This window comes from Labeo rohita, chromosome 20, assembly GCF_022985175.1.
Source record: "Labeo rohita strain BAU-BD-2019 chromosome 20, IGBB_LRoh.1.0, whole genome shotgun sequence".
NCBI classification, from domain to species: domain Eukaryota; kingdom Metazoa; phylum Chordata; class Actinopteri; order Cypriniformes; family Cyprinidae; genus Labeo; species Labeo rohita.
The window spans coordinates 6,585,278-6,599,367 of NC_066888.1; the positions used below are offsets into that span (position 1 = coordinate 6,585,278).

The 14,090-nt window shown below is 37.9% G+C and overlaps 1 protein-coding gene across 1 annotated transcript in view; it reads right to left on the bottom strand.

The window, feature by feature from the left end:
• LOC127183371 (uncharacterized protein C14orf132-like) overlaps positions 1-4,576 on the bottom strand; it is a 33,523-nt gene extending 28,947 nt beyond the window's left edge. The window contains exon 1 of the mRNA XM_051139388.1: positions 4,289-4,576. Within this exon, the coding sequence (XP_050995345.1) occupies positions 4,289-4,315 (27 nt within the window). The 5' untranslated portion in view covers positions 4,316-4,576. The remainder of the gene's footprint in view (positions 1-4,288) is intronic.
• Positions 4,577-14,090: the final 9,514 nt, after the last annotated feature.

Sequence of the window (14,090 nt, forward strand, 5' to 3'; positions counted from 1 at the left end):
TTTTGTATGTCTCTATTAATTGATGTTCTCGGTTCATTTCATGGATCTCCCTCCTAATGAACTGATGTGAAACAGGAGCATTAAATAAGGGAGACATACAACATGTGCAGAGAAGTGGTACCAGAACTGGAATTGAGAACCACTGCATTAACCCATTTGCAGGGTTATTTTTATGATGTGCTGGGGCAGTCAACCAACTGAACGTTTTTCATTTTAAATAATAAAAATGCAGTCTAAAATCATCAGTATCAATCAGCCAGTGGGAATCTTTGGGAAGAAAACTTCTATCAGTAGGCTGTTCCAATTCATTAAATGAATTACATTCATGACTTATCTTGTGTTCATGTTTGAAAAGTTACATCAAAAACAGCTTTGCCTCATGCCATCTTGTCTGATAGACCAGTGGTTCTCAATTCCATTCCTGGGGGAGCCCTGATCTGCACATTTTGCATGTCTCCCATATTTAACACACCTGATTGAGATCATCAACTTGTTAGTTCAGTTCATGGATCCCTCTCCTAATGAGCTGATGATCTCAATCAGTTGTGTTAAATAAGGGAGAACTGCAAAATGTGCAGAGCACGGGTCCCCCAGGACTGGAATTGAGAACCACTGTGTTAGACAATACGTTTCGACCTGTCAAATGCATATAGCATGACCACAGCTGCAACAATAGCACACTTGATCAGCAGTACTCTTACTGCCGTTAGTGGAGCACACTGAAGCTTTGTTACACAACAGATGTAGTCATGTTTCATCATCTGGTCGTGCAATAAAATGCCTGAACCCAGCAACTTTAAAAGTTTACCTGTTACCTCATAAGTGAATGATTTAGAACCTTCTACACAGACAGCAAAGCACACAAATTGTGCTCCACACAAGAGACTCTACTTGCAATAAAGTTCAATGTAGATTCACGTTAGCATGTTGCAATGCTATCAGTATAACACTACAATAAGCATGAAGCCCAGTGCATACTTCAGTTCTGACGACAACATAATAGCGTATGCGTACAGTCCTTCCTATAGGGGACACCTTCTACCTATAGGGAGGTGACATGTAGAGACACTGATATGGACTGACCAGTAAGGGGGCAGTACAACATATGGAATGAGTCTCTGAGGCAGGTCCTACCTGATAGTAGGGTTGGAACTATCACCAGCAGAGACTCACAGAGCAGGTCTTTCAAGCGAAAACGCAGCATTACCAATGGGAAACTATTTCGGAGAATACACATACATGATTATCCGCAAGGAATCAAGCCATATGGGCAGTCTGACTGCTGAGGGTGCTGGAGGATGCTTGACCAGGGTTCACTGTCCAGGAACTCCACTAGGAGAAGAAAGACACTAGCATCCCTGTGTGAAGTGGAATGGCACAGCAAACGTGACACTGAGCCAGTTTCTCCCGTGTCTTACCTGTTACCAGTTGACCTGAAGCCTGGCTGAGGTGCCGGAGCACAAGGTCCCTGTGATCGCACAGTTGCTCTCTTGACTGGGACATGATGTTCCAGCCATCAAGGCAGTTGAGGATCCTGATGCCCATTTCCCATAACAGGGCAAGGGCGCCCTCCACAACTTCTGCAAAGACATGGGGGGACCGGGACAGTCCGAAGGGGAGGACCGTGTATTGCTATGCCTGACCCTCGAACACAAATTGTAGGAATAGCCTGTGTCAAGGACAAATCGAGACATGAAAGTACATGTCCTTCAGGTCGACCACTAGAAACCAGTCCTGAGGTTGGATGCATCTGATGATGATCTTGGCCACTGATGACACGGGGTGTCGTGGGCAAGAGTAAGGAAGCGGATGTCAACCCATGAGCCTGATAACCCAGAGGAAAGGGAAACTGCTCTTTAATTGAAAGTTTCTGCAGAACAGAAAGAAAACTTAACATAAGATTTTCCGCCCGGCCCTCCTCCGGGGCAGGAGCAGGGCTGTCCCCACCACCTCCTGAAAAAGAGCTGATCCGTGCCCAGTGGAACAGTGTCAGCTGGAGGATCACATGGACGGCTCCTCCAAGTGGCGGCATTTTGCGGGCACAAGTGCCCTGCAACCGCTCTCCACCTGGGGAATGTCTACATACAAAATCAACTAGCCAAACTTTATTGGTGTTTTCTTTTATCAGAGATGATTGGGGCTCCCGAATAAACCCTCAATGTTGTCATAACAACAGATAACCAACAGATGAACTGAAGTATACTTTGGGCTTTAAAATGCTACTTCTTTAGGCAGCTTACTGGGTGCAACTATTTTCTATGTTTTTGGTGAAAGCATGCATGTAAACCATTTGCGAAAATCTATTTGGAATAGTTAATAGGAAAGAAAATAAGAACATTTTTTCTCTGCACTATTAGTACAGAACTAAAAGTAGTTGCGTAACTTGTTCTGTAACATCACTGATATAATTTAGCTCGTTCCCAAAAAATAGGCTCACTGTTCCGCACCATTTGAGCAAAATGGAGCAATTCAATTAAATCCAGAGAGACAACGCTATATGAGATTAATGAGGGAAGTTGGATAATTAACAAAAATCTCGCCAGCAATCAGGGCCATTGTGAGAATCCGTGGCCATCTTTTAGCACCTGTCAAAACACATAAAGCCAAAGATTCATTTGCATCAAGGGCACAAATGAGGGATGAAACGGAACCGAAAAAGCATTTAGCCTTGAACTGCCACTTATTATGATTTGGCTAGACTCTAAAACTCTCCACCGAGAGTCGCAAGCATATAGAAACTAAGACCTCAATCCAGTTTGTCTGTTCTGAAATAGATCAGACTTGGCATCAGAAATCAGTCAAAGCAAAACGTACCTATCAGATGTGACTTTATGAGGGTAATGCCTATTCTTAGGTAACAGCACTGTTCTGGTAGGCTAGTTTGAACCCTGACTTGGTCTCAGCCATTAATATTAAAGCTTCTGCCTCCTGGCTGTCAAGAGAAATGACACTGAGAGAAGACAACACTAATGGAGAGATCACTCTTTGATGCCCTGTAACCTGTCTCTGTCTGGCCTTGGATCAAATCCATACGCAGCACAATCTAGTCTGGGATACACACATGAAGTTATTTCTGTAGCTCATCCAGTAAGAGGAAAAGGTTGTTTAGTTGCACCCCTGGCTGATGTTGCAATGATGTTGTTCACTTCACTTAGCTACATCCTTTTAAATGACTTTGTCAGAGCAATTTTCTGATGTCGCTCCAAGCAGAACTCGTCTCGCTCGTCTGCCTACAAGAAAATACCTATCCAAAACAAGCACTGTGTGTAATCACAGAATTCTGGCTTATAAAAGCTATATATATATATTTTTTTTTATCTAACTCCACAGTAAAGTGGTTGCCATAGGCATAAATTATGAGCTTTCTTTTAACTAAGTTTATTTTGCTTCAGTGTTGAAACACTTTATATTTTTGATTTTTTTTTATTCCGACAAGTTAATGAAACACAAGGAAATGAACATAACTATAAAGCTTGAGCGCTGCTGTTCTTTCCCATTAGCCTTCCACCAATAATTGCTCTACAGCTCATTACAAAGGCTGCAGTTGTTCCTATCATTTCTTAATTTTATTACTCTCTGAATCATGCACACTGCATACACATTCTCAAGGTCTAATAAATACAATAATTATTGATCATATTTAAGACGATAAAATTGCATATAAACATGTTTAGGACGGATTTAATTGCTATGGTTGTAAAGTGAGTGGATGAAATAATAAACACAAGATAATTTATATGTTATAATTACTTGGTGTTTTATTATAATTTTTTTTTTTCTTAAATCCAAGAAGCTGACAGTTGCTTGCAGGTTATTTTTTAAAGGGTGACTATAAGAACACTGTCTTAGGAAGAATGGCTTATTATGAACTCCACAAGTTCATATAAAAACGTGATCCATATTCCCCAGCATGATTTGATAATGTTACAATGAGCATCTTGTGCTTCAATGAAAGAAAGACTATGCGACCTTTTGTACAAAGCAGCACTTGTGCACAAATGTATACATAAACGTATTTAATTAGTGACCTAAAATTGTGCAGAAACTTAAACACTGTTGCCTATTAACTGGATTTAATTCCAGTATTTTTTAAAGTCGCCTATGGAGTTTTGGATATAGACTTTTGGACCCCATGTATAATTAGTTTTGCTGACGTGATTAAGCTGAAGTTTGTACATTCTGACTCCAACAAGCAGTTCCACATGAAGTTCAAGCTGACTTTATGACTTTATGCATATCTTTATGTATGTATATCTATAGCTCGAGACAAAAGCTTTAAATGTCTTACCTGCGCGGCCATAAATGACAGATCCATGATGATTTGCTTATCAGAACAATAACTAAAGCTTCAGGAAGGGCAGGTAAGCTTGCTTTCTGTGTCGTCTCTGTCCACAGGGGTAACCTATTTACATCCAAATGACATCGTCGAGTTCAGCTCCAGCCTCCAGGTACATGAATCCTCAACATCTGATGTGCGTCTGCGATCATTTTAGAGACGGATCAACAGCGAGACGAGGATGAGACAGACCAGAGGAGAGGAAACAAGAGGATGGAAAGAGAGAAAGAGAGAGAGAGAGACCGAGTGAGGGAGCGCGTGCTTGTCTTATTCGTATTCATTTGTTTTTGTGACGCCGACTGACCGAACGTCTCGAAAAGATTTTTAGACAAAGCTTTTGTAGATGCGCCACATATGAGAGCGAAGTATTTAGTAAAATAAAAAAAATAATAATAATAATAAAAGCTCTTTTAAAGTCAGTTATGTCCGATTTGTTGACACCAAAAATATGACCATGTTTATTTCTACAGCCATAATATTAGCAAACCAAAGACGTTCAAGATAATTTGATTTAGGCTGCTTGGGGATTTGCCTAAAATGCAAAATAAATGTAGACTTTTCTTTTCTTTTTTTTTTTTTTTTTTTTTTTTTTTTTTTTTGTCATGTCATTGAAAGGCAATATCAAATAAAACATTAAGTAGCTAAACAAAACATTTAACATATTAGCGTGATCATAATTTGAGATAAAGGAAACATCTTTGGAGAAAGGTAAACGTATAAGGCTTGCTGTTCATGATGGAGTGCTCAGGAACGAGACTTGAATAATATGAAGCCAAATGCAGTAAAACCTTTTATAATTAATAAGGGAGTCAGGATGTGACAAATATTTAATGTATCCAGATCCATTATGTTATGAACAATAGGCTGCCATAAAATAAAATGTGTTAAAACCTCCAAAAGGTTTGCAAATAATCAGCAAGGGATGAAATATAGTTGCTGTTATGAGTTAGTAATGTGGCCTCAATTGTCTTGGAAAAAAAGCCTATTGCTCTTCCATTATTAAAGGTGTCATCGGATGCCAAACTCACTTTTACATGCTGTTTGAATGTAAATAAATGTGTGTTGACAGTGTGTGTGCACAACCACCCTATTATGATAAAAATCCACCCAGTGGTATTTTTGTAATTTTTATAAGTAATATCACATTTTTCAAATCAGGTCATTCTCAGTTTATTGTCTGTGTGATGCCACACCGACCAAGGCCGCTCCTACGATAGTTGATTGACATGACCATCTTACCTTAGACCCACCCTGAATGAGCTGATAACAGTCCGACCGCCATTGTGTGAAGTCCGGTGCAGGGTAAGACAAGAATTTCTCTGACTGAGCGATTGAGGTTCTGTTGGTGGATGTAGTAATGAACGAAGGAGTCATCATTTACTCCGGACATCTGAGCCGCTAAAGACGCAGAGGATTGATGATACTTTCGATTTTGAAGGAAATGCGCCGATCATAATAATAAATGTGTCCATGTTTGTGCAAATCATCCATGATCTGTCACTGGGGCGGTACCCTATAAGGTACAAAAGTGAAAAAGGTACATCTTTGTACCTTACCTACCCCTAAACAGATCATTTTAGCACCTTAAAGGTACATTTAGTACTTTGAAAGTACATATTGGTACTTTAAAGATCCACATGGGTACCTTAAAGGTACATATTATTACTTTAATAGTACTGTATTTAGTACTGTATTTAGGAGTTCTGTCGCCGGGGCGGTGCCCTATAAGGTACAAAGTGAAAAGGTACAAATATGTACTTTTTAAAGTACTAATATGTACCTTTAAGGTACATATTGGTAAGGTACATATACCAATATGTACCTTTAGGGTAACAATTTATACTTTCAAAGGGCTAAAATGTACCTTTAAGGTACTAATATGTAGCAGGAGTGAGTACCGTTTTTTTTTTTTTTTTTTTTTTTTTTTTTTTTTTATCTTTTTTCTGTATCTTTCCAAATAGCCTTTCTTAATGTGCTAGTTAGCAAGTTTTGAGGATAAATGCAGCCAAAGTATTGATATTCATTATGACTCTTCACCCAACAGAAGAGAGGGGCGGGGCGAGCAGAGCTCATTAGCATTTAAAGGAACATGCAACAGAATGGCTCACTGTAAAAAGGGCTGATTATGACAAGGTAAAAAGGGTGTTTTTTACACTACCGCTGATAAATTTTAACCAAAACATGTTATAGACTCCTCATTAAGACCCTAAATAATCATATCAACTTGTGGAAAATGGGTTGACCCCTTTAAGGTTCAGAAGCTGACGTTAAATCAAGTTCACTGTTCTAGTGATAATTTATGAAGATGAACTGTTGCTATTAATAAATGATGTTGGCACCTTCTAAGTACAGCAGAACATGGAGTTGTGAAACACACACACACACACACACACACACACACACACACACACACACACACTGTGGGGACATTCCCATAGACATGTTGTTTTGTTTTTTTTTTTGTACAAACTGCATTTTCTAACCCCTTTACCTAAACCCTACACCTAAACCTACCTACGAAACTTTCTGCTATTTTAGATTTTCAAAACACTTATTTTTGTATGATTTATATATATATATATATATATATATATATATATATATATATATATATATATATATATATATGTATGTATGTATTTTTTTTTTGTTTTGTTTTTTGTTTTTCTTAACGATCGAAAAAAAGAAAAAAAAAAAAAAAAGTCCCCAGTAGTAGTAGTCATTTTTTTATTGCTATTACTATACTGGTTCTCATAATGTAGCGAATGCCAGTACACACACACACACACACACACACACACACACATCATCTGCTTCTCTTGGACCATCACTGATAGTATAAAATCAATATGGATTCAACCAAATATTATTAAAAAAAGAATGCTTTCTCAACCCTAATCTTGATTTGTCATGAAGTTGAAATGTCATATAATCAAACTGTTCTCTACCTGATTCAAGGTTATAGTCACAAACACGTTTGAGGAGCTGATTGCGATGAGGTGAAACACTGAGTCAATACTTGACACATGTATGCACAATCTGTTAATGGAAGATTATTGAACTGCCACACTCTCTGTTTTGTGCATGACAACAATTTGAATTGCAAATGCGAGAGGTAATCGTCATTCCAGTCTGTGAGCACAAAAATGCCACCCTCTTGGCAGGTTAATGGGGTTTAGAGGACAGAATCGTTGTACTCTTGATGAACCCTCACACATTTGACCACAGGGTTCAGAAAACAGCTAGCATTTCCTGTCAACAATGCACTGATGTGCGATGAACAAACCCATTAGATGTGCACAGTTGTGAAAGAGGACTGAATGTGTGAATAGTGTACTTTAAAGGGATAGTTCACCCAAAAATAAAACTCTATCCTTAATTACTCACCCTCATGTCGTTCTAAACCCATGAGCCCATCGTTCATCTTCAGAACACAAATTTAAGATATTTTTGATGAAATCCAAGAGCTTTCTGGCCCTGCCTAGACAGCAACACAACTGACATGTTCAAGGCCCAGAAAAGTAGTAAGGACATCATTAAAATAGTCCATGTGACATCAGAGGTTCTTTACGAAACTATGAGAATACTTTTTGTGCAAGATAACACAAATAATGACTTTATTCAACGGTTTCTTCATATCTGTGCCAAAACGATTTTCTGTGTTATGACAATGAATATTGATTGACGTTAAAACCTCGAGAGGAATTTTTGTTTAGCACTACAGTAAAATATACACAGACAAACACTCACACTGAGATGGAGAAAGTGATTCAAAGCAGACAGTTGTTGAACTCCCAGACAAACTCGTCAGAACAGCATGTTAGAAAAAAAATAAATAAATAAAAAAATAAGACAATGATGGATCCACTTGCAAAACAGTTACATAATGTGCCCTGAAGTGCAACTCCAGAAAAGAAGAGGTAAACATATCTTTTCGGAGAATTAAATTGTTGAGCTGAAACATCTGAGAAGGCGCTGTGACGCCCACAGCAACTGTCCTCAGAATAACAGGTCACAGCACATCAATTATTAATGTCTAAACCGGAAATCCCTTAAGCCGTCGATAAAGGTTAGGCCGCATTTTCTGGTTAAATGTTTGTCTCATAGCAACAGACCTCCACGAATGAAGTCTTTAGAGACTGTTTTGCTCATTAGTGCTATCTGAGTATGTCGGTACATTTCATGCCATTGCAGACCAGGTTAGTGAACGAAGTTAACAAATATTATATTATATTATATTATATTATATATTTAAAATACAGCCTAGCTACTTAGAAACCGCTAAGAACAGAAATATGAATTTGACTGCATCCTTGTTTCTAGGTAATGCTATCCAATGTTTGTAATATCTGGACTATTCACCCTCCAGTCATTTGTTGGTGTGATTGTGGAGTAGGTCATATAGTTATTTATATGCATGATGACTATTAAGTATGGAAATAAAGCACTATTAAATGAGCGCTTAGACAAATACAAAAATATGCTAAATAGAAGACTGAGGCTTTAACTACTACTTATTTTTGCACCACTTTTCATATAAATGTAATTATTATGCGCAGACTGGCTGCTCGATTCATGATTTCTTATTTTATACAATTACAAATTACCCACAGCCCCACTGTATGAAGTGTAATCCCTTCCTCAGACAGCTAATAAACCTATTCACAGCACATATAACAAAAGCTATTGTGATGCTGAGCAGATGACGCGTAGTTAGGATGATGGCGATGAGCTGTTGTCCTGTCTAAACTCTTGAAAATATGTCATCCCTCTGGTGTTTGTAAATGCTGTCTCCATGACCCAATTTGAAACTGTCTGCACCTTGTTTATCATTTATTTATGGAAAAATGATGCAATGTGACTTTATATCTCCCAGTTGTGATTTTACTTCCCACAATCATAACACTTTTTTTTCTTTCTTTTAATCTAAAGTGACTTAAGGCTGATTCACACTGCAGCGACAGACGTCAGTCACTAGATTACAGTCCATCAGTTCTGTTCCTTGACCTGACAAACAGCAAGTGAAGATTCGGTGAAATTAAGTGCCAGCCATTGCCAACAGCTGACAGGGGTAACACTCTGATCAAAAACAGATGAAGGTGTCTGTTGGCACAGTTTGAATTCACTTTTACATTGCATTAAGGAGACATTGGATGCAAAATTCACTTTTACATGGTGTTTGCATATAAATGTGTCTTAGCAGTGTGTGGGCACAACCCTCCTACAATGATAAAAATCCATTTACTTCATTTTTCCCAAAAAACCTAAACAGTCTCAATTATTAAGTCGTTTTGATTTTCTGAGCATGACGTTGTATTGCTCAATCCCCGCCCATGACTGCTTACGGACTGTGATACTTAGCAGACTTTGTATATTTCCGCCCTCAGCCTGTTGTGGGCTGTTCACCATTTTCTCCACGCTTCAGCAGCTGTAACTACGTCTCGTAAACAATGCAGGTGTTTTGTAGTTGGAAAAGTGAACGTAATAGTCTTAATTTTCTCCTGACATCAGAGTGACTGAGAACACACTAGTTTTGTTTTTATTTTAATGTGCCACAGAATACACAAAAACACGGAAAAGAGGGGTGGAGTGAGCAGTAGCTCATGTTTTTGAAAGGTAAAAAAGTTTAAGGAATTACTGAATTTTGCAGACATTTTATGAAGGCCATTAAGAATCATACCAACTTGTGGAAAGTGGGCATCTGATGTCCCCTTTAAAAGTATATGTTGTATCAGATCTTGCATTACATTTCCGTAATGTAGCCTTAAGTCTTGCAAAAGCATCTTTGTTTAAATCTCACAAACGCAACTTTGCTTCTTGTATTGTGACTTTAAAACTAGCAAATGCAATTTTATTGTTCTCATAATGTGACTTTAAGTCTAGCAAATGTGTCTTTGTTTTTTGTAATCCAACTTCAAATTTCACAAATGCAACTTTACTTTCTTAAAATGTGACTTAAGGTCTCACAAAAGCGTCTTTGTTTCTCGTAATTTGATTTTAAATTTTAGAAATGTGACTTTGTTTTTTGTAATGTGATTTTTAAATCTAGCAAATCTAGTTCTCATAGTTTCTCAATCGTTGTTCTTTGTAATCTGACATTAAATCTCATAAATGGAACTTTCTTTTCTCATAATGTGACTTTTAAGTCTCACAAAAGCATCTGCATTTTTGTAACATGACTTTAAATGTCACAGCTGCAACTTTACATATTAATTAGATTTTAGTGAACAAAAAATCAACTACAAGTTTTTAGGAGTTGTACCCAGAATCCAGTTGTAAGTGTTAGAATGGTCACGGATGAGCAATGATTGTGCAGACCAAACCGTAAATTGTAGAGACTTGATACTTAGAGGGATGGTAGTACTCACACCGCCTACAACGTGACCAAGGCTCGCCCCAATCAGCCTGACGCTACAGTGATCGCAAGTATGAAATTGCTCATAACTCCTAAACAGTTAGTCGCAGGCTTAAGTGTCTTATGTCGTTGAAATCCTTGGCTCATGCCGGACAAAGCACATGTCAAATTCGATCGTGAGCGTGGAGAAATTTTTGGGTATTTCACATTTTTTGCAAAATCTACTTTTGCTAACTAGTCCTAGGTTTTTTGCCCAAATAGAACCAAACCAGTGCAGAAAGATTCTCTGAAGAGTGAATATCAATAATCAAAAAAAAAAAGAACTTTTGACTCACCGTCGCAAAGGGACGCCAAAACGTTTGAAGGGGGCAGGGCCACTTTTAGTAAAATGCCTGTAACTCTGGAATGAGATATCTCCGCCAATCTCAGCACACTTATGTAAGAGCTCAAGCTGAGGTCACCAGAAAAAACAAAATTGCAGAGATTCACCACTTGGCACTGTAAGAGGGACAAAAAAAAACGAACAAAAAAACACAAAAATGGCTATAACTAGGCAACCATTTGTCCTATCAACAGAAAATTGCTGTGCACGGTCTTGGTCCAAAGTGTCTATGGGGAGGTTTGAGCACCTATTAGACAAGGTTAACAGAGGACGATCGGAACAAAACTCAGTGGAAATTTACCCTTTGTGAAGCTATAACGGGGTCCTTTAGAAAAGGGGCCTGTCCAAATATACCCAAAACCCTATGAAGCCTAAATAAAAACTCAAAACTTGCTGAGCACATGTGACAGGCAAGTATGCATGAACAAGCATGCAAAGTTTCAGGGAGATCGGACCACGGCTGGCGCTATAACAGTTATAAATGTTATAAAAACATCATATTTATATTTAAAAGAAATGGGCTGTCATAGTCATTTCTTCAGAGTGCAGAGCTGAAATAAAACAATGAAAGTAAGTAATAAACCTGACACTTTTTTCTGTACATTTCTTTTCATCATATTTTATTCTACTTTATACTTCAGTGCATTGATACAAGTGTACAGCAGATACACTAATCACATATGATGGTTCAACCTATTTTTTATGACCTGTGGATTTTTATGCATTGCTGGGATTTAAATCATGTGAGCATTAATGGAGCGGTTTTAAAAGCAACTTATTTAGACTTTGTTGATCCCATGGAGTGATCTGAAAATAAAGCAACCTTCAGATTTATACATAAACCACTTTACACTGTGAATATGGTCTAATTTTTTCAGATTCTAATGCAAAGGATGTTTTAAAATGGTGCTCTCTAAATCACAAGTCAGAGGCTAAAAATGGAAGCGGAAGCAATGTGTTATTGTTTCAAACTGAATGGGATTTCATGGGAGTAACTGGCTCTTCCTTTCCACCAACAAAGCAAACACAGTAGATGCAGATAAAGGTCACGAGTCTGTTAGTCCTCCACGGAGCTGATTTTCTGCTCCGGTTGGCTCTTCGTCAAATAGCAGAATTCTTTTTTCCTTTACAGTCAGATCCAGCTGCTCCCAGTAAAGTATAGTGCTCCATCTCTTTGCGGGCGCATCAACAAAGACGTATGCGTTCCGTGGCCGACCTAATTCAGGAATGTTTCTATACTAATGCATGCTGGGAGAAGCCCAGCCATAATGGAAGTGGAGAAGGTAATGCTGATCTGGGCTGTGTGATTACCCCAGGCATGCTTAGCTGTTGCTGTTTCTAAAATTTATTACAGGAAACATTTTATATAAAGCAATTTATATAAAGGGGTCAAGAGACATCCCTCTGCTATGCTCCTCTTCAATGATTTACTTACAGCCTCGATGAAAACACAATGGCACCAATGCAGTAAAACAGGAAGAGGCCTCAAGTCCTGGGTTTGTTGATGTTCTATCTATCTATCTCTCTATCTATATTAGAAGGACTTCTTTTAAAGAATAAGAATCATTAAAGTTTTCTTTGACCAGAATCTCAAACTAAATGCTTTTTAACATTGTTTATAAAGGACATAAGAGTGAGAGTGGCAGTTCAGGAAGTATTAGGGTTAAAAATGCACTTTGTCATCATAATTCAAGCTGTTGTATTTTCTCATTTTCACCATTTCTATCTACATACTGTATGAAGATCACATCTCCCTTGAGCTTCAATCAGTTTAACGGGCATCTGTCTGCCCTCTTTATCTGATGAAGGTCAGCACCTCATCATTGAATATAGCCACTCCCCTTACAAAAAGCGGACGAGACACTGACGCTGTTGAGTGAATGGAGGGGGGCGAACACATGCTGAGTTGAAATTAATTTTGGGGGCGTTAAAGGTCAGAATGATTTACTCACTGTGATCTGAGCTGCTTCATTACAGATGATCAAGTTTCTAGAACATCCATCCAAAGTGGCTCTACAAATGTGGTTTTGTATTGAGTAGGATATTTCTGAAATAAATCTGAAACTTTTTTTTTTGTTTAGTTTTTTTTTAAAGTCATTTTTAAATATGACTGAATAAATCTGAGTGCAGTTATGCTGATGAAGTCATTCCAAGGGTCAAATCAGATTTTTGTTCTTTTGTCTAGGTTTAAGACTGGCTTCTACAGAGTTCATCTGAAAGTCTTGTCACTTTGATTCTCCATTATATTTGGTTTGGTTCTCTGTATCCATAGTAACTGCACACTAGTTATTGGAAAGCCTGTGTCTCTGAAATTGACTTCCTTTGTAAAATAAAGTAAAATAATGCTAAAATACGTGTTGTTTATATTATACTATATTATATTATATATTGAAAAGCATGTGTCTCTGAAATTGACTTTGTTTGTAAAATAAAACAAAATAAAAATGTTTACTAGATTATATGTTGTTTACATGATGTTATATTATATTATATTATATTATATTATATTATATTATATTTTTTAGAATATATTATATTATTATACTTTGTCAAATAAAATAAAATAAAAATGCTTACTAGATGATATGTTGTTTATTATATTATATTATATTGTTCCCTTCGAGGAAGTCGAAATGCGTCCTCTAGAGGTCGCTATGGGGAATGTCTCATACGTGACCCGTGTCTGAAGCCTATATACAAAAACTACACAGTACTGGCGGGGGCCGGCCTATGATGTCGCTGTGACGATGTATGGTAAAGAGCAAGCGCTTTCAGCTTTAAACTCAGGGAGTTTATTATGCTCTTTGTTTGTCTCTTGCGAGAGGCAAGCATGCTCTGATACCCGCAGCTTTCCTTACGGCTACACGAGCTGTGTATGTATGGTGAGGAGTAAGCGAATATCGGCTCTCCAGGGAGTTGAACGTGATCGTCGCATTCAATGCTTGTTTCTTGCGAGAGACAGGCGTGCTCTCATACCCGCTTTCACGAGCTCATGGGCTGTGTGTGTGTGGTTAAGA